Source organism: Pecten maximus, chromosome 6, assembly GCF_902652985.1.
Source record: "Pecten maximus chromosome 6, xPecMax1.1, whole genome shotgun sequence".
NCBI lineage: Eukaryota > Metazoa > Mollusca > Bivalvia > Pectinida > Pectinidae > Pecten > Pecten maximus.
The window spans coordinates 25327427-25354487 of record NC_047020.1 but is presented as its reverse complement, the minus strand read 5'-3'; the positions used below and the strand labels follow the sequence as shown (position 1 = coordinate 25354487).

Sequence of the window (27061 nt, the reverse complement as noted above, 5' to 3'; positions counted from 1 at the left end):
ATCATGGGATGGGTGTATAGAGTTCATTAATCACTGATAATCCAAGCCCTCCGGACCTGCCAACAGTATATGACTACATCTCCTATATATACTCTAATTCAGATTTACAGCATAACCTGTCAATCAAGTTATCTGAAGACATTCAATACTTTTAGTAAATTCGAGTTATCTCCCTTTCAGTATAACTGAAGGAATAAATGTAGTTTTGAGTTATCTTCCCTTCACATCGAGTTACTTCCGTTTGAATACAGGGACGGGATTTTGGCGACAATTTATAAGTGGTAAAATCTGTGACATCCACATATGATCCGGCTGAAATAATTGATGTAAACCATGTAGAAATATTCTATAATTCTTTGTGTGTGTGTAATGACGTTTAATTTTGAGCATTTATGTAATAATTTGCATTTGCACCATGTTTGTAAATTTCAATCGTTCGGCCATGCCACATGATGTGGTTGAAAGCTTAAGGGCATACATCCGTTTCGATCAGGTTATATATCGAATATTTAATACGATTGTATTGCTTTTAATGCCATGGATCTTGTATGTGGATGTCGTAAGCTTTTGTCCGTCGGGTATTGGTAATCACATCACGTTGACGGGTCATTAGCATTTGAATCTTCATTATCTTGTTTACTTTTGTAATACCCGGGGCCGACTATTGTTACATAATATGTGCTGATTATTTAATCGCGCGCAGGTGTGACAGTGTCGAGAGCCCGGCTTCAAGCTATAAATACTGTTTCATATTTCATTATAAATTAGTTTCAACGTCTCTGTGATGCACAACGTCGTCATCAAAATATAGTAATATAATGAGACTACACGTGTCATTCTCATATACGTGCATTTTATATAGGCGGTTTTTTATAGCCAATTTGTGTTAGTAAAATGTATAGGTTATTATTATAAGGGATACTTTCAGTCCTGTTCTATGTCGGGTGTTAAAAATGTTTATTAAAATGTTTTTTTTAAGCATTACAATAATATTTTCCTAAAGCTGTACTATATCTGTATATAGCTATAGGTAACTCGAGATCATATATCTTTATATGGTAGTATATTGGATGCACATATGACAGTGTGTGAATGTATTGCATTGTTTTACATTTTGAGATCATGCCTAAAGCGAAGAGCAAAGGGGGTACTGCTGCCCAAGCTAAGAGACAGAAGTTGAGTACCAGGTCAAGCAGAGGCACAGACCAGATGCCAGCTTCAAATGACGACACAATCATGCCAACAATTCAGCCGGGGCCTAACATTATTCCAACCTTGGATGCCAGTGCTGGAAACAGGGAGAGAACACCTGTTGGGACAGGTACGCAGTTTAGCATGCATCCCCAACCCATGATAGGTACACAGTTTAACATTCAACCCCAACCTATAACAGGGGTCTGTGATAATTTGGGCCTGCATGTCTCTAACGCAAATAAACAGAAAATTTTAAATGGGGAATATATTGACCTAAGTATTCTTCTTCCCAAAAATGTGAACCAGCCTGAGGCTTCTCATAAAGTTGCGATTGTTGAGGGCGAGTTGGTTATTCAGCCCAAAACAGTAAAAATCAAGATAAATGACATAAACTCTTGGACAGACGCGTTTATCATATACATGAGCATATACATTGATGCACACCCTGAACAGATGCAGAGTATGCTGAAGTATATGCAGTCGGTTCGATTAGGTGCTTCTCGATCGTCCAACATGGGTTGGAAGCAGTACGACGAGCAGTACCGCCTGCGTAAATCTAGGTTACCATTAGCTTCGTGGGGATTGATTGATCCTGAACTTTGGTTTATATACATGCAGTCGTCCTCTCCAGCAGTGTCGTTGATGAATAATGCCACAACTTCTAGTCAAAGTACACTAAAGTGTTATGATTACAATTACAAGGGTCAGTGTTCTCGCCACCAGTGTCAGTATAAGCATAAATGCCTGCGCTGTAATGGGAATCATTCCTCTTCAAAATGCTTTCAGCGAAATAATAACCAGTATCGTTTTCGTGCCCAACAGTCAAGTCATCAACCAAACACAGCCCCCACCGGTGGTAAGCGTCCAGGAAACACAGCAAAACCTGTGGGCTCTGGGAAAGTCCCCAATTAACATTCACAACCTTTCAGTACTTCTTAAAGACTACCCAAGCAAAGAAGCTGCGCACGTATTATTATCAGGTTTTCAAAAGGGCTTTAGGCTTCAATATACTGGCCCTAGAGTTACCTCCGAGGCAAGAAATTTGTCATCAGCATCTTCTTATAGTCATGAATTGGGTAATAAAATAGCAAAAGAAATAGAATTAGGAAGAATTGCTGGTCCTTATCCTTGCAAACCTATATCAACCTTGCACATTTCACCCATAGGATTAGTACCAAAGAAAACGGGTGGCATGCGACTCATAACACATTTATCACATCCAGCTGGGGAAAGTATCAATGACTACATTGACCCTGCTAAAAGTACTGTTAGTTACACTTCATTTGATCAGGTGGTTGATAAAATATCAGCACTAGGTATAGGTTGCTTAATAGCGAAGAAAGATATACAATCAGCTTTCCGTCTGCTGCCTGTTAACCCAGCAGATTTTGATAGGTTAGGTTTTCAGTTTCAAAACCAATATTTTATATATAAATGTCTCCCCATGGGGTGTTCAATATCTTGTTCTTTATTTGAAAAGTTTGCTTCTTTTTTGGAGTGGGCGATCAAACATAGGTCTGGTCTTGATTCAGTTAATCATTATCTAGACGACTTCATATTTGGGGGCAAGGCGAACACAGGGGATTGTGAGATCTTAATGAAAACCTTTGATTCTATATGTGCTGAGCTAGGAGTGCCTGTAGCAGAGGAGAAAACTGAGGGTCCCATAACTGTGCTAGTATTCTTAGGTTTAGAAATAGATACAATTGAGAGGAAAATTAGAATCCCCATGGAAAAAATTTTGGCTTTAAACACAAATTTAAACACACTCGTAAACAAAACAAAAATAACATTGAAAGATTTACAGTCAATAGTGGGCTTATTGTTTTTTTGTGGAAGGTCTATACCTTCATCTAGAGCTTTTAACAGGCGTTTTTATAATGCAATGTCTGGTGCTAAGCTCCCTCATCATTTTATTCGGGTTACAAAAGGGATGAAGGATGATGCGAGGGTTTGGTTGACTTTCATGGAGGATTTTAATGGAGTCAACACCTTCCCAGATCCTGATTGGCTATCTGATCAATCGTTGGAGCTATTTACGGACAGTGCAGGAAGCTCTGACTTGGGTTGTGGGGCATTTTACCATAAGAGCTGGTCTTTTTTCAAAGGGCCCTGCTCCTGGCAGAAAACCGAGATACTGCGCGATATAACTTTCCTAGAGCTAGTTCCAATTCTGCTAGCTATCCATACATGGGGCAATGACCTTCGAGATAAGAAAGTCCTTTTCCGAGTTGACAACAGTGCTTTGGCTACTATCCTGAATAAGAAGACTTCAAAATCAGACAGAGTTATGTGTCTTTTAAGAGAACTTATTTTGGTGTCAATGCAATACAATATTCAGTTTAAAGCACAACACATAGCTGGGGTAGACAATTTTATAGCGGACGCCATATCTCAATTTCAGTGGGGGAAATTTCGAGTCTTGGAGCCAGAAGCAAAAGCCCAACCAGAGCCTGTTCCTCCCAGATTTCTACATTTGATATCAGCTGTGAAGTAGATAAGCTCATTCGCTCATCAGTATGGGAAAACACAGCAAAAGCTTATAACATTGCTTTAAAGCGATTTAATGAGTTCCGGGTTACATACAAGTTACCAGATATTTCCCCTTTTCCGCTATCCCATGTACAGTGGAACTTCGTTAACTCGAAGTCGACGGGACCACGAAAAAACTTCGAGTTATCCGAGTGTTCGAATTAAGCGAGTTATCGTTTTTGGTGAAAAGTTTGGTCAATATTTGTCAACATTATATAATCATTATAACTTCGCTCTGTCGCTCATCAGTTTAGCATGAAGACTGGTCAATACATGTAAATATATATGTAATGTTTCGTTATGTCACTTGTAATTTGGTGTAGTTTTGCCGATATACAGTCACGATAAAGTTTCTTTCACTTAGTCACTTCAATAACGATCTGATGTGCAAGTCATGTTTGCAAAAGGTAAACGATAAAACGGAATTCGACAAAATAACAAGTTCTTAATGTCAAAACAAATAACCGTTTAAGTTTAACACAGATTGCATACAAAACGTAACAGAACCATAACCTTTTATTGGACATATATAAAATACTGTTTGATCGGCCTACTTACTTTTTATTGATAACCACGCCATTTCCATGTGTATTAGCACCGGAAGTTGGGCTGCGCATGTGCGTATAAAATGTTACTGTAACTGAGCTGGCGTTTTATCCGATTTAATAGACAGCACTGACCGTTACAGTTGTACTCTGAACACCTCGGCAGTAATTACGCTATTGTTTCAGCAGTTTAAAGATTTAATAGGCGCCGTGACTGTGTCATTTCTACACCTGTAAAAACATCAGCCGGGTAGATCTACCGGTGTGTCAGAGATTAGTTCCGCTTGAGCGAACGGGTAGATGAGTTGTTGACTATCGTGTGTACTGATATCGGCGACCGCCTTGGGAAATTACCTGATGTAAGTAAAGCAGTACTTTTTATCACCAAGACTTGTTGTTATAAGATTCAACCGACAATTTCTTTTATGAATTTATGAAACACTTATAATAGCATGTAGGTTAGTAGTGCCGATATGTTCAGTATTACAAACGGAATTTAGCTCTTAAAAAATGTCGGCGTTTGCCACCGATCGACGAAAATTATACTTAGAGTTATTCGAACATTTCAAGTAGGATTTTTATTGTTGGGACCAAATTTTTACTTCGTATTATCCGAGTTTTTCGAGTTATCCGAATTCGAATTATCCGATTTTATTTTACTAAGATAAAGAGAGAATTCGGCCGGGACCGGCGAGGTACTTCGAGTTAAGCGGGGTATTCGAGTTATCCGAGTTCGAGTTAACGAAGTTCCACTGTAGTTCAATTCATTGCATTATTGTCGGCCTATTGTCTACTGCAAAGAGCTACATATCTGGTTTAAGTTTTTACAGCAAGATTCATGACCTATTAGATGTAACTGACAAGTTTGTTGTTCGTAAAATGCTGGAAGGTATGAGGCGTCTTAAGCCAGTCAGAGATTCACGTCTTCCTATAACTGTTGAGCTACTTCAGAAGTTGATAGGGGTTGTAGGCAAAGTTTGTCGATCTGGCTACGAAGCTATTCTTTTTAAAGCAGCATTCTCACTAGCTTTTCATGCCTTTTTGAGGGTTGGGGAATTCACAACCGATGCCCAGTCTTCTAATCGAGGTGTGACATACGAGAATACAATAATCATAAACAAAACTACTGTTGATATTTTTCTCCCTCTTTCCAAGACTGATCAGTATGGTAAGGGTGTTCATATTCAAGTGAGTGCGAATGAAGGAAACGTATGTGCTGTGAGATTGCTTGAACAATATTTTGCAGTTCGTCCCAAGTGTGGGGGGCCACTTTTTTGTCATTTTGGGGGTTCACCACTCACTCGATACCAGTTTACATCAGTCTTGAAGAAGTCAATAAGCATTCTAGGGATCGATAGTACTGGATACAAATCTCATTCCTTTCGTATTGGGGCGGCAACTATGGCCTCTGTCAACGGGTTGTCTGATGAGGACATTAAACGCATGGGTAGATGGGTTAGCGATGCTTATAAGGGCTATATAAGGACATCAGTATTGTATTAGGATAATTACACATTAAGTATGATCTCAATTATGCTTGTTCATGTTGCTAACAGCATATAAGTTTCTTATAGGTAACATCAGAATATGGATCTTGGGCTCGTCCATAGTTAAGCGTGGTTTCATCCACGCCAGAGGTAGACCTGATGGTATCCATTTGGGACTAGATGACCTAGGGGCATTTATTTGGTGGCAGGGTCGGAGTGGCTTATCCGCTACAAGATTATCAGCAACCTTCAACCACATTAGAAAATTTGAGGATGACCCCAATATCTTGGTAATTCATTGTGGTGCTAATGATTTGGGAATCGTCCCTTTGAAAGAATTGCGCAAAAAACTCAAAGATTGTGTGTCCTATTTTCACAGAACCTTCCCTAATGCATTGATAGTGTGGTCACAATTACTTCCCCGTCTTACATGGCATCACAGCGGCAATCAGAAAGCAATGAAGGAGGGTCTGGTTAGGTTAAATAGTTGCATGGCTACATACATTCTGTCACTTGGTGGGGGTTACATTCGGTATCCTGACATATCATTGAGTTGTCCAGAAAAATTTGCTCAAGATAGGGTTCATCTGACACCAATACAGTGTTCCAGCTAGGATTTGAAAAGGGCAGGGCGCTGCCAAAAAAAGGGCATTTTTGTGCGCGACATTTTTTCCGGGCCTATCTATCTTCTACCTTATTTTACAGGACAATTTAAGTACATCCATGCATTACATATGACCTGATTCATAAGAGACAAATGGAAATCTGTTGATTTTTTTTTATTATTTCGTTTGTGTGTAAAAATGTCTTCTTTCTTCAAATATTGTTTTAAATGTTGATGGTAAAAGTTATGACCTAGAGTAATTCAAAAATAAAATGATATTAGCATTATTTCAATTTAAGGGTGTATTGAGAGAATCCATATACGATAATTACGTCCAATCAAAAAGTTACTATCAGATTATAGTCAACAGAGCGATATTTTCAACCAGAAGTTAGTCTGTCCGTTGTGATTGTAAGACGACTAATTGTAAGTGAAGATATTATAGAGCAAAAGAGAAAAGGTGATCAAGCATATACGAGAAAAAAATGATTAAGTAAAAGAAATTATATTATTTAATATCTGAATAAACGTCGTCCAAATAACTGCGATGTATCTTGTAAGCGGCGGTAAATTTCTACTTTCACTTTAGACGCTTTAGAAATAACGGTAAACTAAAATCAGGAAATTATAGCAAGTTAACATTTTCTTGAATTAATTATAAGAAATGGTAAACGAATTAGGGCCGATCATGATTCGCAAGTTTCTGATCAAACATTTGTTCCGTTGCTCTCGTAAACAAACGGTCCCCGCGTGTTGTAGAAATGTTATCACTTGGCTATCACATGACCCGCAGTTAATGCGGAGTCGGCATTTCAGATACGAAAGTAACACAATATAAACTAAACTTTTGCAACCATTATTCACATGAGCAGATATTTTTATGTGTCCTTTATTTATTGATGAAAAATAAACATTTTGCAGACCTGCCAACTACTACTATTTTATAGTAATCTTTACTATTTTGTGGTGGTCGTTACTCTTTTTTCTCTCGAAATAGTAGCAAATTACTCTTTTTGATGCAATAGATTTGGCAAGAATTGTTAAGAATTACTCTTTTTTTTGCTCAAAAATGGGCCAAATTACTATTTTTGAATTTGAAAGGTTGGCAGGTCTGATTTTGTATAGAAATCCGTCAATCCAACAAGGAATTTGCAACATCTGCATTTACAATGAACCATTTCCGGCGTCCCGCCAAACTTCATCAAATAAAATCAACCGAAAGCTAATTTTGATCACTGGAAAATCACTGGAAAGTAATCTCATGATCATTTACTTAAAAGTTGCTTGGTTAAAACCAGAAGGATTTCGTGTTGTCATGTGAAGAAAATTTCAAAGATATATAGATCGATCGCCAATTGCACACATGCTCATGGGATAACTTTACGACAAATGTGCGGCTCTTTTTGGTCTTGTCAAAAGTTGTTTACATAAGTAAAACAACATTTCCATCCATTATAATTACTTTGTCCATCTTCAAAAAGCTTTCGTGATTATGATTTAATTGGATTACCAACCGATCCTATCGACTCGTCACGGTTAAATGAATCTATAAAACACCAGCTCAATCCCCAGCTGACCGATCTCTGCCTCGGGCAGCGTCCATCAGTACCGTGGATAAAGGTCTACAGGTAAGGGGACTGGTGTTACAGGTGGCCAATTAGTGACTGACTGACTGACTGTATATTGCATGGCTTCAGCAAATCGGATCTAGAGTGTACGAGGCAAAATGAGCACCAATGACACTTAGAAAAAGGGCAGTACTACATGAAAAGGGGCGGGGCGCATTTCTAACATTGAATTAGGGGCAGGGTGCCGCGCCCTGCTAACCCGACCTAGCTGGAACACTGCAATAGGTACAGATATATTTCTCAACACACTTCAGGGGGGTCTGGAAACTTTTATGAAATCCACAACAGCTATTTTTCCTACACTCAATCCATAAGTTGATTTATTTGGCTGCAGCTTTGTCTTGGTTTGTGTAGCTTCATTCCCTCTACTTTGTGGCGGTGGTCAGGCTATGACTGTCTATTGGCGGATGTTGCTACATTTACCATAATTACAGCTTCAATGGATCAAGTTTGTAGCTATATCGATGAATGATTTAAATTGGACTGTTAAATTGATATTGATCATCATCGATTGCATTGTTGATCGGTTAAATTAATTTTAAATTGCATTTCGCAATGAACCTATATTTGATTGCATTTAGCAAGCTATCTTCAATGTATTTGTGCAGTTCGCACTTTCTTGAATTATTTGTGCAGTTCGCACTCGAGCTTCAGATGTCTGTTCCCAGGGTTTGTATGCTCATTATTATAATCTTCAGATGTCTGTTCCCAGGGTCTGTTGATTTTTCTCAATTTTTGAACATTTCATTGGAGGCTTGCCATATACCCTAGTTCAGGGTCGGTATCCTCAACCCTCTAGATAAAGCTGTGGCCAAATTATACCAAAAACAATGTGTTTGTCATTTGTTGATTGAATGGTCTTTGATAATTCAGATTTACAGCATAACCTGTCAATCAAGTTATCTGAAGACATTCAATACTTTTAGTAAATTCGAGTTATCTCCCTTTCAGTATAACTGAAGGAATAAATGTAGTTTTGAGTTATCTTCCCTTCACATCGAGTTACTTCCGTTTGAATACAGGGACGGGATTTTGGCGACAATTTCTAAGTGGTAAAATCTGTGACATCCACATATGATCCGGCTGAAATACCCATCCCTCCCACCCCTTTTTACATAATGAATTGTTTTGTTCCTTTTGCTGCTCTGGGATTTTATATTACAGGGCAATACATATCGTCACGGCTTTCCATGGAGATGGAGAAAGTGTGAATTCTTCATTTGGACACTACAGTTTTGTGCGTATGGCGGATGTTGCTACATTTACCATAATTACAGCTTCAATGGATCAAGTTTGTAGCTATATCGATGAATGATTTAAATTGGACTGTTAAATTGATATTGATCATCATCGATTGCATTGTTGATCGGTTAAATTAATTTTAAATTGCATTTCGCAATGAACCTATATTTGATTGCATTTAGCAAGCTATCTTCAATTATTTGTGCAGTTCGCACTTTCTTGAATTATTTGTGCAGTTCGCACTCGAGCTTCAGATGTCTGTTCCCAGGGTTTGTATGCTCATTATTATAATCTTCAGATGTCTGTTCCCAGGGTCTGTTGATTTTTCTCAATTTTTGAACATTTCATTGGAGGCTTGCCATATACCCTAGTTCAGGGTCGGTATCCTCAACCCTCTAGATAAAGCTGTGGCCAAATTATACCAAAAACAATGTGTTTGTCATTTGTTGATTGAATGGTCTTTGATAACATGTTACATGTGTAATTTTTCTTGAGTATAGCTAGATTTGCATAAAATCAAGCGAGACAACTCTTACTGATTTTGTGATATGCCTATAATATAACCTATTCCAACTAGGTAGGCCTAATACAATCATGATAAATTAGTAATATCACTTTAGCGATTAGGTTAAATCACCAAATAATTTGTATTTATCACCAATTCATTATCGTGTATTCAGTTTCAAATGGCGACACTACCTTTATGTTAAAAAGTGATTGAGATAACAGCTTTATAAAATGCTGAAAATGAGTCTGTAATGGTGATAGATTCTATTACCGATTCATATTGAAGTCTAATGTTTGAATACATTTTTTATTGTGCCATTTCACTTCCCTAATGTAGCACAACATGTCTAAAATTACCCCCAAATAAAATCTGTCACTTAACCACTGCTATAACCACAATAACATACTTGTTTAGTAGACAGTGTGAGGATCTGTTCAACTTGCTGATAAAACACACAATAAATATATGAAACGAAACAATTTTTCTCATAATGAAAATTTTGTTCAAGGAGGATTTTAATAATTGTAATTTTTTTTTTATACATCTGAATCACAAGCAAACGAAATGATTGCATTGATAAGGATGCATAAACACAGACACTTCGATCACTTATCATGATAACACAAAACTAGACAAACAGTTTTTTTTCGAATATTAGACCTAAAGGCCTATATAGACGGTCATTATATTAACCGCTTATATGAGAAAAGATAATAAAAATATACAAAATAAATGCATAGATTATTACGATGTAAGTAATATGTTACGATAAAGTTGTACAGTATATGTTTTGAAATATTCTCGTTTACATTTTATCAAAGAAATATTTTTTAAGATAAAAAAAATACAAGAACGAGACTTTATAACCTACATATTTTATCAAATAGGAAGCATTAATTTTTAATATAATGTAGCAAAACAGGTCATATCATGGGATGGGTGTATAGAGTTAATGAATCATTGGTAATCCAAGCCCTCCGGACCTGTCTTTGGTATATAGACTGCAACTCATATTTATACTTAGCATGTGCAATTTCTGGAGGTATAACTAAATTTGCATGAAGTCAGACAGAACATAGATACAACTTTTTGTTATCGATAATTTTAAAATTCCAAAAATTTCATCAAAATGAGTAGTTTGAAATATGTACAAAACTAAGTCTAGCCATCTTTAATGCGCACGATCTCCCTATGTGAATTCGAAAACATATGTCTGATGAATGAAAAATACTGTTATTCATTAGAATTTTATATGAACATGAATTAACTTGTATTCATTTCTTCTTTTACAACTTTTGTCTGATGCTTTCTTTCTGGTATATGTACGATCAATTATCCTCAAAATATCTAACTAATTGGACGATAAAATATTACTTTGATGATTAGTTTTTACTTTATCATTACATACCTACTACGTACATGATACCCCTTTTATATACCTATTTTCTTGTGGTTGATTTTGGACCGAACTAGGCTAATTGAATGGATAGCAAAAGCATAGGTCATATGTTGGGATTGGAGTGTAGAGTTGATCATGAACCATTGCGGTATAATAATCCAATCCCTCCGGACCTACATACCTGGTAATGTCTACACCCCTATATATATACTCATATATCTTACTTAGTCCAATAATAAAACTTTAAATACATTTGCATATTCTATTCGGCTACAAAGGGAGGCTACTTTGGTCAATATCACAGCTAACAATGCTACCTTAATATCTGAAAAATAGACTGTTTATCCATGTTGATCGGATGTTTACATTTGATTCAAAGTAAGCCATATCTAACTTAAATAGCAGTTATCACATTGGTATTAACGCTATTGAATCACAATGCTCAAAAATCAGGTAGAGCATGCTCTAGTGTTACTCCAACAATGTTAGAGGTTTTACACGGCGAGATACTTCTGACAGGCGGGGGCAAAATAATACACGATATCCGATAGAAAAAGAGCCGACCAGTGGCATCTTATGTTATAGGAGTAGCTCTAGTGTTAATTTTTCTATAACAGTTGTATTCCGTCTAAATTCAGTTATCGTAACATAGACACACGACGCGACTCTCTTTATCTCTCTCCACCCTCTAGACATTTCTAATATAGCCGACAGTTAGCGGACACCGACAGAGACAGGGGCCGTCTCAAAATGTTTTGTTATGCGGCTATACACGCGAATCATGTAAGACTGCTACAACAGACAGGGGCTTGACATAGTCCTATAATATAAGACTTCAAAGGTTCGTATCTATGGGGCGCCGTTTTACTATTTATTCCCATTTGGTGATATCACCTATTCGAATAGGTGATATCATCTATTCGAATGAGTGATATCACCTATTCGAATAGGTGATATCACTTAGAACTTTTTAAAGTGATATCACCTATTCGAATAGGTGATATCACCTATTCGAATAGGTGATATCACCTATACGAATGAGTGATATCACCTATTCGTTTCATAAGTGATATCACCTATTCGATTCGAATAGGTTATCCAATAGGTGATATCACGTATTTGAAAAATGAATTGGTGATATCACCTATTCGAATAGGTGATATCACTGATTGAATAGGTGATATCACCTATTCGAATAGGTGATATCACCAAATAAGAATAAATAGTAAAACGGCGCCCCATACATATCGTGATGTTTTACGTTTCTTATAGGATATTTATAAATAACAAAAATGTACATGGTATCGTAATGTATGTATAATACAGTAGGGAATATGTCCCTGACTAAAGTGTGCCTGTTATTGGAAATATATAGTTACCAAATATGAAGAAACGAATTCACTATTGAAATAAAACACATATAAATTGTAATTTCATTTGTTTTATTTGTTTTATAAATAGAAATACATGTCACCATCTTTATGAATATGATTTGATTTACGTCAAAAATATCATTTTTATAAATTAAACAAAACGTGAGCGACCATAATAATTTTGGTGCGAATATTTTTTTGATATTAGTGAGAGGGGTCTTATCTTACAGTGGGAGAAAAACCAACATGGTGGGACCACAGGCGCTTGCATAGAAAATGTGATTTTCAATTTGTTTTTATTTGACAGCGGTATGTGTAATCTGGACAGGCTGAGGGAGCCGTTTGAAAAATGGCGTTCTGAGCGAGGATTTCGGCGATGTTTTCACGGTTATTGTGTTTTGGATGTAACAATTCGTATTGAGTGACACGGTAGGTTAAAGATGAATGTTTCCTGATGACAGTAGTATATAGTATGCACCGTGTCAGTTTGAATAAATGTGTTTTTAGTCGATTGAAGTGAGATGGGGTGCCGTTTCGCTCGTGGCGGAGTTACCAACCTTGAGCTTAACAGATTACACATACCACTGTCATATCAATTTTTTTTTTTTTTTTTTTGAAAATCGCATTTTCTATGCAAGCGCCTGTTGGTGGGACGGGTGACCCAATCACTGTTCATGTCCGAACGGGGAATCGAACCTCAGTCGCCTGTGTGAAAGGCAAGTAGGTTACCACTGTGCCACCAACTTTACTTAGTGTAAAAGTAGACAGTATGAGGTCACCTTACTAGCTCAGACTAGCGGAAACTTCCCTTTAGGCTAGTGGCAGGATGTTTGACTTGAGAGCAAAAGGTCGCTATTCGAAGCTCCGTACGGGCTGGGTATTTCTCCAATGACTCTGTATCGGTCAAGAACCTACGTATAATCTCATATCAAGAAATAACACAACTCCGAAATAAATTGCAAGGGCTCGACCACGCCGAGTGCTAGTTCGTTTATTACCCGCAAACGTGTCCAATACTCTTATACATCAACATACATGTACACCACTCTCTGAATTTAACCACCAAAATCTAAGAAAATATTAAACCCATGAAATAAAATTCCTCCTTCTCCCTTTGTTCCTGACAATACACTGCAAGAATTCAAAATACATACTCGTAAAAAAAAATGCGTAACACTAGCACAGGTGTTTAGCCTTCAACGTGGTCTCGCTGAATGAACAATGCACGTGCTCTACCTGCACACCTGATTTCTTACTCGGGAACTTTCGGCACTTTCCGCAACCCGACACGGGTACGCCACCCAGCGGCCCTCTCCATAATAGGAGAAAACAATTTCATTCTAATTCATTGCATTCAACCGCATGCAACGTAGTGAGAATGACCAATCTAGATTTTAATTAGATTGGCTAAAGCAATGCCTGTCCCCTACCGCCACCCGCAACAAATAGTAACAGTGACCAGGACCTTGACCCCAAAACCCTGAAACTCGAACTTGATCCATACTGAAGTTACATACCAACATTTACCAACATACATTGAAGTATGGCTGAGAAAAGTGAGGAAATCGGAGTGGAAGTGGACGGACTGATAGACAGACAGATGGACGGACGGCGGGAGGAAACCTTATAGCACCCCCCCCCCCCCCCGATTCCACCGGTAGGGGACTGAAAATTCTAACATATCACCTATAACTGAATTGCAGATGTCCCAACTCTCCAATCACAAAGAAAGTAATTGTTAACAGATATCAATACTTAGCCTTTACACTGATGCAAAGTTGCATGAACACCAACACTCCGCTACCATTACACATGATTAAACTGCAATTGAATCGTTTTAAACAGACTATCATTATGTTTTTATAATTTCTTGTAAATACAACATAATAAAATCAAACTAAATAAGTGCATGGATTATTATCATGTAAGAAATATTACACGACCCAGGTGTAAAATGTGTGTTTTTATATGTTCTCGTTTCTATTACATAAAAGTAAATAGACCGACACTTAATAACCATTGTGTTACTGACTGCGATGTGCTATCTTTAATTTTGTAATTAATTATGTTGTTTAAAGACTTATTGTTTAAAAGATATAACATGATGTTTTTATTTAATATAGCAAAACAGGTCATATCATGGGATGGGTGTATAGAGTTCATTGATCATTGATAATCCAAGCCCTCCGGACCTGTCATCTGTATATGGCTGCATCTCCTATATATACTCTAACATGTTACATGTGTAATTTTTCTTGAGTATAGCTAGATTTGCATAAAATCAAGCGAGACAACTCTTACTGATTTTGTGATATGCCTATAATATAACCTATTCCAACTAGGTAGGCCTAATACAATCATGATGAATTAGTAATATCACTTTAGCGATTAGGTTAAATCACCAAATAATTTGTAATTATCACCAATTCATTATCGTGTATTCAGTTTCAAATGGCGACACTACCTTTATGTTAAAAAGCGATTGAGATAACAGCTTTATAAAATGCTAAAAATGAGTATGTAATGGGGATATTACCGATTCATTTTTAAAGGGTTTTAGACACAAAAAGGTTAAAGTTGTCTAAAGGTTAGTTTCTGAAAAGCCAGTCAAATTACCCTCACACTCCTGGGGTTGTGTATATACACGCTGAGATACGGGCCCATCTGGACAACTGACCTATATGCAAAATTTCATTCTAATAACGAGGTCGGTCAGCCTCCTACGTCACAGGTTCACTGCTGCCGAGATGATAGTATAACTAACGTTATAAACACCTAAATGTGTGTCGCATTAAATCACTATTTACACACTATCTACCAAAGGTTTTGTGATGTGGGAATACTTTACATTAATATATTGGGTTACAACAGATAATTGGTTACATGTACTCCAGTGATGATCCCGTTATTCATTAAACAACTTAAATTCAACTTTATTCCATAAGTTTTACAACTCATTGGATAAAATAGTATATAACATTAATGGACAAAGGCATCCACTCTTACATGATTTATAATTCAATAAGCTAATTTGTCAGATTTGTTACAGGGAAACAGAGAAATAATCATTAAAAATGAATATATTCTAATTAAAATCTTATAAAAAATCTTTCCTTTAGTTTATTTGCTAGTGATAAATATTTTCCTAAATTGTTAAGTTCTTTTATATTTTCTACTTTGAGTAACTGAATACGTTTAAACATACTATAGTATTTAAAATGATATGTTTTAATCAAATCAATACGAATGTCTGCGTAGCATTTTCACCACATTAAATGCATTTCCTTCATAACCTTCATAAAACATTCTTTAAGGAAATTGTCAAAAAAGGACGTTGTTTGAATACATTACTGTAAAATTGATCAGAACAGTAACTGATTTCTTCAAACATTTACCGAAGACTGACGGTTCAAAGTTACTGATTTAAATAAAGAATCCAAGGATCTTTAGTTTGCAACATGTCATCATAACATGCTTTGAGTAAAAAATTATCTGGACGCTTTAATTTCAACCAATATTTAAAAATTCTTGATTTAATATGTACAAAGGAAATCCTCAAAGTTCAATGAACAAAAAACCCATGTATCGTCTCAGATAAAAAAAATCAGTTCTGTGATTACGTACTATCTTATTAAATTACATCAGGATGAGACAACTGTATTTCAAACTACTGCAGTTTTATCAAATCTTTATCTTGCAAAATTAAGAAATGGATATTTTTATGTTAATATTACGTCAGGAAAGGGTAAATCATGTTCTTAAAAGTGTACAAAATCTTATCAAATTATGCCAAAAATAAAATGGTTAACAAGGCTAGGAAAATTAATCACCGTAAAAAGACTTCACAAGTGAGACCATTTTGTCACCTCACTGTATAGTAGACCAGAGATGTATATGTCACATATGTGATATTTACATCTCTGAGTAGACCTATAGTGTATATGCCATTGTTTGAGTTTTTAAAATAAAAAAAATAAATAAACAGATGACATGTGATATTAGTAAATTACCAAGGTTATGATATTGTCCGCTGGTCTACTATTTTGATTATACATTTACAGACATGAGGTGTGGAAAGAAAATCTAAACATGTAAGATGATAAAATCAGGACATTCACTGTCATTGCTTTCAATGTTTACAAAATAATATGAATGCATATAACAAGGCAGATTCTAGCCTAGTGATACTGGTGATGTGAACCAGATGACGCGTCGGACCACGTGACCACCTAGCTCATTAAAATTTTTCAGCCAGCAGCAATATCCCCCTACTGGCCTAAAATAGATAAACAGCTTTGTATGGCGAGGTAAAACCTGTGCCAGCCTGTTTAAATACATTTTTTATTGTGCCATTTCACTTCCCTAGTGTAGCACAACATGTCTAAAATTACCCCAAAATAAAATCTGTCACTTAACCTCTGCTATAACCACAATAACATACTTGGTTAGTAGACAGTGTGAGGATCTGTTCAACTTGCTGATAAAACACACAATAAATATATGAAACGAAACAATTGTTCTCATAATGAAAATTTTGTTCAAGGATGATTTTAATAATTGTCATTTTTTTTATACATCTGAATCACAAGCAAACGAAATGATTGCATTGATAAGGACGCATAAACACAGACACTTCACTACTCATGATAACACAAAACTAGACAAACAGTTTTTTTCGAATATTATACCTAAAGGCCTAAATAGACGGTCATTATATTAACCGCTTATATGAGAAAAGATAATAAAAATATACAAAATAAATGCATAGATTATTACGATGTAAGTAATATGTTACGATAAAGTTGTACAGTATATGTTTTGAAATATTCTCGTTTACATTTTATCAACAGAAATATTTTTTAAGATAAAAAAAATACAAGAACGAGACTTTATAACCTATAATATTTTATCAAATAGGAAGCATTAATTTTTAATATAATGTAGCAAAACAGGTCATATCATGGGATGGGTGTATAGAGTTAATGAATCATTGGTAATCCAAGCCCTCCGGACCTGTCTTTGGTATATAGACTACAACTCATATTTATACTCTATACTTAGCATGTGCAATTTCTGGAGGTATAACTAAATTTGCATAAAGTCAGACGGGACAACTCTTACATTAGTATTTTGTGTATATGATAATATATCATCGTATAAAGTGCTCTGTTTGTGTGTGGTGGCATTGAAGGATAGCTTGTTACTAGTATGTTGTGTCTATTATCGTAATTGTATTATCTTCTGTAATATATGTATGGTACCGACAAAATAATTCTATTACATTAAGAGAAGACAACCCTGCTCATATCACATGTACCTTCACTTCCTTCTTTGTCAATTTACATTTACTTGAATAAAGGCATGTACATATACCCAAATGTACATGTATATGTATATATACACATTGTATGGCTTAACACCACATCAGTAAGATAATGGAAAATAACTAAAAAAATCTGGTAAAACGAGCTTATATACACAAACACTGTTTACATAATATTTACAATGTCGCACATATTGTAACATTGTTTACGGTTAATAAATTGAAACATGGCTTACGTTTGATAGATATCTATGTATTCTTTACAAAATAATGACGAGATCTTTAACAAAAGCAAGTCATATTATGGGATGGGTGTATAGAGTTATGAAGTGATAATCCATGCCCTCCGGACCTGCACTGACAATATGAATTAGCGAGATATATATACCGATGAAATTATTGCTATCATTCTAAAGCTTTACCATAATTTGCATTTGCATAATTTACTACTGTTTACTTTTATATTTAAATTCTAATCGTGTGTTTATATTTGCCAGTTGTAGGAATATTTACTGTCATAAATGTAGCCATGGCAGCCCACCAGATAGACGAACTATCGACAAATACTTGTAGAAAATCTAGTAGGCTGATGGATGTTGGAGTAAAATACAGTCTCTACATCTCGTTTTCTGTAAACTGCATTTCCCACTTGGTTATTGTGTTTTGGATGTAACAATTCGTATTGAGTGACACGGTAGGTTAAAGATGAATGTTTCCTGATGACAGTAGTATATAGTATGCACCGTGTCAGTTTGAATAAATGTGTTTTTAGTCGATTGAAGTGAGATGGGGTGCCGTTTCGCTCGTGGCGGAGTTACCAACCTTGAGCTTAACAGATTACACATACCACTGTCATATCAATTTTTTTTTTTTTTTTTTTTTGAAAATCGCATTTTCTATGCAAGCGCCTGTTGGTGGGACGGGTGACCCAATCACTGTTCATGTCCGAACGGGGAATCGAACCTCAGTCGCCTGTGTGAAAGGCAAGTAGGTTACCACTGTGCCACCAACTTTACTTAGTGTAAAAGTAGACAGTATGAGGTCACCTTACTAGCTCAGACTAGCGGAAACTTCCCTTTAGGCTAGTGGCAGGATGTTTGACTTGAGAGCAAAAGGTCGCTATTCGAAGCTCCGTACGGGCTGGGTATTTCTCCAATGACTCTGTATCGGTCAAGAACCTACGTATAATCTCATATCAAGAAATAACACAACTCCGAAATAAATTGCAAGGGCTCGACCACGCCGAGTGCTAGTTCGTTTATTACCCGCAAACGTGTCCAATACTCTTATACATCAACATACATGTACACCACTCTCTGAATTTAACCACCAAAATCTAAGAAAATATTAAACCCATGAAATAAAATTCCTCCTTCTCCCTTTGTTCCTGACAATACACTGCAAGAATTCAAAATACATACTCGTAAAAAAAAATGCGTAACACTAGCACAGGTGTTTAGCCTTCAACGTGGTCTCGCTGAATGAACAATGCACGTGCTCTACCTGCACACCTGATTTCTTACTCGGGAACTTTCGGCACTTTCCGCAACCCGACACGGGTACGCCACCCAGCGGCCCTCTCCATAATAGGAGAAAACAATTTCATTCTAATTCATTGCATTCAACCGCATGCAACGTAGTGAGAATGACCAATCTAGATTTTAATTAGATTGGCTAAAGCAATGCCTGTCCCCTACCGCCACCCGCAACAAATAGTAACAGTGACCAGGACCTTGACCCCAAAACCCTGAAACTCGAACTTGATCCATACTGAAGTTACATACCAACATTTACCAACATACATTGAAGTATGGCTGAGAAAAGTGAGGAAATCGGAGTGGAAGTGGACGGACTGATAGACAGACAGATGGACGGACGGCGGGAGGAAACCTTATAGCACCCCCACCCCCCCGATTCCACCGGTAGGGGACTGAAAATTCTAACATATCACCTATAACTGAATTGCAGATGTCCCAACTCTCCAATCACAAAGAAAGAAATTGTTAACAGATATCAATACTTAGCCTTTACACTGATGCAAAGTTGCATGAACACCAACACTCCGCTACCATTACACATGATTAAACTGCAATTGAATCGTTTTAAACAGACTATCATTATGTTTTTATAATTTCTTGTAAATACAACATAATAAAATCAAACTAAATAAGTGCATGGATTATTATCATGTAAGAAATATTACACGACCCAGGTGTAAAATGTGTGTTTTTATATGTTCTCGTTTCTATTACATAAAAGTAAATAGACCGACACTTAATAACCATTGTGTTACTGACTGCGATGTGCTATCTTTAATTTTGTAATTAATTATGTTGTTTAAAGACTTATTGTTTAAAAGATATAACATGATGTTTTTATTTAATATAGCAAAACAGGTCATATCATGGGATGGGTGTATAGAGTTCATTGATCATTGATAATCCAAGCCCTCCGGACCTGTCATCTGTATATGGCTGCATCTCCTATATATACTCTAACATGTTACATGTGTAATTTTTCTTGAGTATAGCTAGATTTGCATAAAATCAAGCGAGACAACTCTTACTGATTTTGTGATATGCCTATAATATAACCTATTCCAACTAGGTAGGCCTAATACAATCATGATGAATTAGTAATATCACTTTAGCGATTAGGTTAAATCACCAAATAATTTGTAATTATCACCAATTCATTATCGTGTATTCAGTTTCAAATGGCGACACTACCTTTATGTTAAAAAGCGATTGAGATAACAGCTTTATAAAATGCTAAAAATGAGTATGTAATGGGGATATTACCGATTCATTTTTAAAGGGTTTTAGACACAAAAAGGTTAAAGTTGTCTAAAGGTTAGTTTCTGAAAAGCCAGTCAAATTACCCTCACACTCCTGGGGTTGTGTATATACACGCTGAGATACGGGCCCATCTGGACAACTGACCTATATGCAAAATTTCATTCTAATAACGAGGTCGGTCAGCCTCCTACGTCACAGGTTCACTGCTGCCGAGATGATAGTATAACTAACGTTATAAACACCTAAATGTGTGTCGCATTAAATCACTATTTACACACTATCTACCAAAGGTTTTGTGATGTGGGAATACTTTACATTAATATATTGGGTTACAACAGATAATTGGTTACATGTACTCCAGTGATGATCCCGTTATTCATTAAACAACTTAAATTCAACTTTATTCCATAAGTTTTACAACTCATTGGATAAAATAGTATATAACATTAATGGACAAAGGCATCCACTCTTACATGATTTATAATTCAATAAGCTAATTTGTCAGATTTGTTACAGGGAAACAGAGAAATAATCATTAAAAATGAATATATTCTAATTAAAATCTTATAAAAAATCTTTCCTTTAGTTTATTTGCTAGTGATAAATATTTTCCTAAATTGTTAAGTTCTTTTATATTTTCTACTTTGAGTAACTGAATACGTTTAAACATACTATAGTATTTAAAATGATATGTTTTAATCAAATCAATACGAATGTCTGCGTAGCATTTTCACCACATTAAATGCATTTCCTTCATAACCTTCATAAAACATTCTTTAAGGAAATTGTCAAAAAAGGACGTTGTTTGAATACATTACTGTAAAATTGATCAGAACAGTAACTGATTTCTTCAAACATTTACCGAAGACTGACGGTTCAAAGTTACTGATTTAAATAAAGAATCCAAGGATCTTTAGTTTGCAACATGTCATCATAACATGCTTTGAGTAAAAAATTATCTGGACGCTTTAATTTCAACCAATATTTAAAAATTCTTGATTTAATATGTACAAAGGAAATCCTCAAAGTTCAATGAACAAAAAACCCATGTATCGTCTCAGATAAAAAAAATCAGTTCTGTGATTACGTACTATCTTATTAAATTACATCAGGATGAGACAACTGTATTTCAAACTACTGCAGTTTTATCAAATCTTTATCTTGCAAAATTAAGAAATGGATATTTTTATGTTAATATTACGTCAGGAAAGGGTAAATCATGTTCTTAAAAGTGTACAAAATCTTATCAAATTATGCCAAAAATAAAATGGTTAACAAGGCTAGGAAAATTAATCACCGTAAAAAGACTTCACAAGTGAGACCATTTTGTCACCTCACTGTATAGTAGACCAGAGATGTATATGTCACATATGTGATATTTACATCTCTGAGTAGACCTATAGTGTATATGCCATTGTTTGAGTTTTTAAAATAAAAAAAAATAAATAAACAGATGACATGTGATATTAGTAAATTACCAAGGTTATGATATTGTCCGCTGGTCTACTATTTTGATTATACATTTACAGACATGAGGTGTGGAAAGAAAATCTAAACATGTAAGATGATAAAATCAGGACATTCACTGTCATTGCTTTCAATGTTTACAAAATAATATGAATGCATATAACAAGGCAGATTCTAGCCTAGTGATACTGGTGATGTGAACCAGATGACGCGTCGGACCACGTGACCACCTAGCTCATTAAAATTTTTCAGCCAGCAGCAATATCCCCCTACTGGCCTAAAATAGATAAACAGCTTTGTATGGCGAGGTAAAACCTGTGCCAGCCTGTTTAAATACATTTTTTATTGTGCCATTTCACTTCCCTAGTGTAGCACAACATGTCTAAAATTACCCCAAAATAAAATCTGTCACTTAACCTCTGCTATAACCACAATAACATACTTGGTTAGTAGACAGTGTGAGGATCTGTTCAACTTGCTGATAAAACACACAATAAATATATGAAACGAAACAATTGTTCTCATAATGAAAATTTTGTTCAAGGATGATTTTAATAATTGTCATTTTTTTTATACATCTGAATCACAAGCAAACGAAATGATTGCATTGATAAGGACGCATAAACACAGACACTTCACTACTCATGATAACACAAAACTAGACAAACAGTTTTTTTCGAATATTATACCTAAAGGCCTAAATAGACGGTCATTATATTAACCGCTTATATGAGAAAAGATAATAAAAATATACAAAATAAATGCATAGATTATTACGATGTAAGTAATATGTTACGATAAAGTTGTACAGTATATGTTTTGAAATATTCTCGTTTACATTTTATCAACAGAAATATTTTTTAAGATAAAAAAAATACAAGAACGAGACTTTATAACCTATAATATTTTATCAAATAGGAAGCATTAATTTTTAATATAATGTAGCAAAACAGGTCATATCATGGGATGGGTGTATAGAGTTAATGAATCATTGGTAATCCAAGCCCTCCGGACCTGTCTTTGGTATATAGACTACAACTCATATTTATACTCTATACTTAGCATGTGCAATTTCTGGAGGTATAACTAAATTTGCATAAAGTCAGACGGGACAACTCTTACATTAGTATTTTGTGTATATGATAATATATCATCGTATAAAGTGCTCTGTTTGTGTGTGGTGGCATTGAAGGATAGCTTGTTACTAGTATGTTGTGTCTATTATCGTAATTGTATTATCTTCTGTAATATATGTATGGTACCGACAAAATAATTCTATTACATTAAGAGAAGACAACCCTGCTCATATCACATGTACCTTCACTTCCTTCTTTGTCAATTTACATTTACTTGAATAAAGGCATGTACATATACCCAAATGTACATGTATATGTATATATACACATTGTATGGCTTAACACCACATCAGTAAGATAATGGAAAATAACTAAAAAAATCTGGTAAAACGAGCTTATATACACAAACACTGTTTACATAATATTTACAATGTCGCACATATTGTAACATTGTTTACGGTTAATAAATTGAAACATGGCTTACGTTTGATAGATATCTATGTATTCTTTACAAAATAATGACGAGATCTTTAACAAAAGCAAGTCATATTATGGGATGGGTGTATAGAGTTATGAAGTGATAATCCATGCCCTCCGGACCTGCACTGACAATATGAATTAGCGAGATATATATACCGATGAAATTATTGCTATCATTCTAAAGCTTTACCATAATTTGCATTTGCATAATTTACTACTGTTTACTTTTATATTTAAATTCTAATCGTGTGTTTATATTTGCCAGTTGTAGGAATATTTACTGTCATAAATGTAGCCATGGCAGCCCACCAGATAGACGAACTATCGACAAATACTTGTAGAAAATCTAGTAGGCTGATGGATGTTGGAGTAAAATACAGTCTCTACATCTCGTTTTCTGTAAACTGCATTTATAACATGGTATATTGTGAGATGTTCTGTATTATCTCATCAATGTTCAAAGATGAAAACACTACCATATCACTGAACATTATGCCACCTTCGTGTCGGCGAGTGAAGACACAACTAGGAACGTCAGTAAACAATGTGACGTCATCAGAATGTACCAGTTACAGTAATGTACAACAATGTATCTTACAGACCTTCATGAATACACAAATGACCAAAAGAATGAAGCACACTGAAATAGGAAAAAGGAAATGTTGATTCATTGCACAATTGATTATTTTGATACGGTCTCTGTTTAAATCGGTTTTCAGAGATATCAATGTTCTTTTTGACGTGTTGATATTCTGTCAACGCGTACTGTAATATTCTGTCATTAAACTGTTTGCAGTAATAATAAAAAAAACATCTTCAGACCAAAACAAACCCAACGCCGACATTGGGATTCATGCGTAGTAGTCATACGTTGAATCTTCATTTTTTGGACAAATAACCATTGTCAAATAGTTTATACTTGTCCACTGATAATACTGTCCACAGCCCCAAGGCATTCTGGTACCACCGAGCGAACCTCCCTTCTTGAAGCCTCCATTTTCTCGCTTCCCTGAAGAACTTTCATCCGAATGCTGATGCATGGGTACAACTGATTGGTTAATCTGATAAAGTTTAACGCGTTAAGATTTAACGCGTTAAAATGATTATATTTACCATTGTATGGCACTGTCACTATATAACCCTACCAATTCAGTTGCGAGTTCACCAGCTTATGAACTGCCAACTGAAATTTGAATTTTAAAATTAAAAAAAAAAAAAAAAAATCGCACGACAAATAAAAAATCGCAGATGGTAAATATAAGCATTGAACGGTTTTCAGTTGGCGTTCATAGTCAATATGAATGCCAACTGGACAGAGGCAAATTCAACATGAAGCGCTAGTGCGCTTCATGGAATTTGCCTCTGTCCAGTTGGCATTCATATTGACTATGAATGCCAACTGAAAGCCGTTCAATACTTAAATGAACGTGATAAAACTGTCTTTAACGCGTTAAATGACAACTACATTTAACGCGTTAAATGTAAACATTTAACGCGTTAAGCTTTAACGCGTTAAAGCTTTACGCGTTAAGTCTTATCGCGTTAAGTCTTAACGCGTTAAAGCTTAACGCGTTAAAACTAGTTTTAACGCGTTAAATGTTATGTTTAACGCGTTAAATGTGACATGAACGGCCTTTCATAGTTCACAATCGGATATCTAGAATATTAGCAATTTTTAATGAATTGACTTTACACAATATGGACAATTGTTGTGTTAGTAATGAATTTAGTGAGTCTTACTACTATTAATTGTTTTTGCATTTTAGCGAAAAGCTTCCCAGTTGTGCCCTTATTTTGACACAGAACATAGGTACAACTTTTTGTTATCGATAATTTTAAAATTCCAAAAAATTCATCAAAATGAGTAGTTTGAAATATGTACAAAACTAAGTCTAGCCATCTTTAATGCGCACGATCTCCCTATGTGAATTCGAAAACATATGTCTGATGAATGAAAAATACTGTTATTCATTAGAATTTTATATGAACATGAATTAACTTGTATTCATTTCTTCTTTTACAACTTTTGTCTGATGCTTTCTTTCTGGTATATGTACGATCAATTATCCTCAAAATATCTAACTAATTGGACGATAAAATATTACTTTGATGATTAGTTTTTACTTTATCATTACATACCTACTACGTACATGATACCCCTTTTATATACCTATTTTCTTGTGTTTGATTTTGGACCGAACTAGGCTAATTGAATGGATAGCAAAAGCATAGGTCATATGTTGGGATTGGAGTATAGAGTTGATCATGAACCATTGCGGTATAATAATCCAATCCCTCCGGACCTACATACCTGGTAATGTCTACACCCCTATATATATACTCATATATCTTACTTTGTCCAATAATAAAACTTTAAATACATTTGCATATTCTATTCGACTACAAAGGGAGGCTACTTTGGTCAATATCACAGCTAACAATGCTACCTTAATATCTGAAAAATAGACTGTTTATCCATGTTGATCGGATGTTTACATTGGATTCAAAGTAAGCCATATCTAACTTAAATAGCAGTTATCACATTGGTATTAACGCTATTGAATTACAATGCTCAAAAATCAGGTAGAGCATGCTCTAGTGTTACTCCAACAATGTTAGAGGTTTTACACGGCGAGATACTTTTGACAGGCAGTCGGCAAAATAATATCCGATAGAAAAAGAGCCGACCAGCGGCCTCTTATGTTATAGGAGTAGCTCTAGTGTTAATTTTTCTATAACAGTTGTATTCCGTCTAAATTCAGTTATCGTAACATAGACACACGACGCGACTCTCTTTATCTCTCTCCACCCTCTAGACATTTCTAATATAGCCGACAGTTAGGCCTAGCGGACACCGACAGAGACAGGGGCCGTCTCAAATTTTTTTGTTATGCGGCTATACACGCGAATAATGTAAGACTGCTACAACAGACAGGGGCTTGACATAGTCCTATAATATAAGACTTCAAAGGTTCATATCATGATTTTTAGCCCACCATCATCAGATGGTGGGCTATTCAAATCGCCCTGCGTCCGTGGTCCGTCGTCTGTCCGTCCGTCCCTCCGTCCCTCCGTCCGTCCGTCCGTAAACAATTCTTGTTATCGCTAATCCTCAGAAAGTACTGAAGGGATCTTTCTCAAATTTCATATGTAGGTTTCCCTTGGTGCCTAGTTATGCATATTGCATTTTGGGACTGATCGGAAAACAACATGGCCGACAGGCAGCCATCTTGGATTTTGACCATTGAAGTTTGTTATCGCTATTTCTGAGAAAGTACAAAAGGGATCTTTCTCAAATTTCATATGTAGGTTTCCCTTGGTGCTTAGTTATGCATATTGCATTTTGGGACCGATCGAAAAACAACATGGCCGACAGGCAGCCATCTTGGATTTTGACCATTGAAG

General features: G+C 35.6%; 2 protein-coding genes across 2 annotated transcripts in view; one reads left to right on the top strand and one right to left on the bottom strand.

The window, feature by feature from the left end:
- The window catches only part of LOC117330112 (zonadhesin-like), a 99141-nt gene that overhangs the window by 20522 nt on the left and 51558 nt on the right, over positions 1-27061 (bottom strand). The window lies entirely within an intron of this gene.
- On the top strand, positions 1057-2127 carry LOC117329342. Its single transcript, XM_033887259.1, has one exon. The coding sequence runs from the start codon at positions 1093-1095 to the stop codon at positions 2104-2106; it is 1014 nt and encodes a 337-aa protein (XP_033743150.1). The 5' UTR covers positions 1057-1092; the 3' UTR covers positions 2107-2127.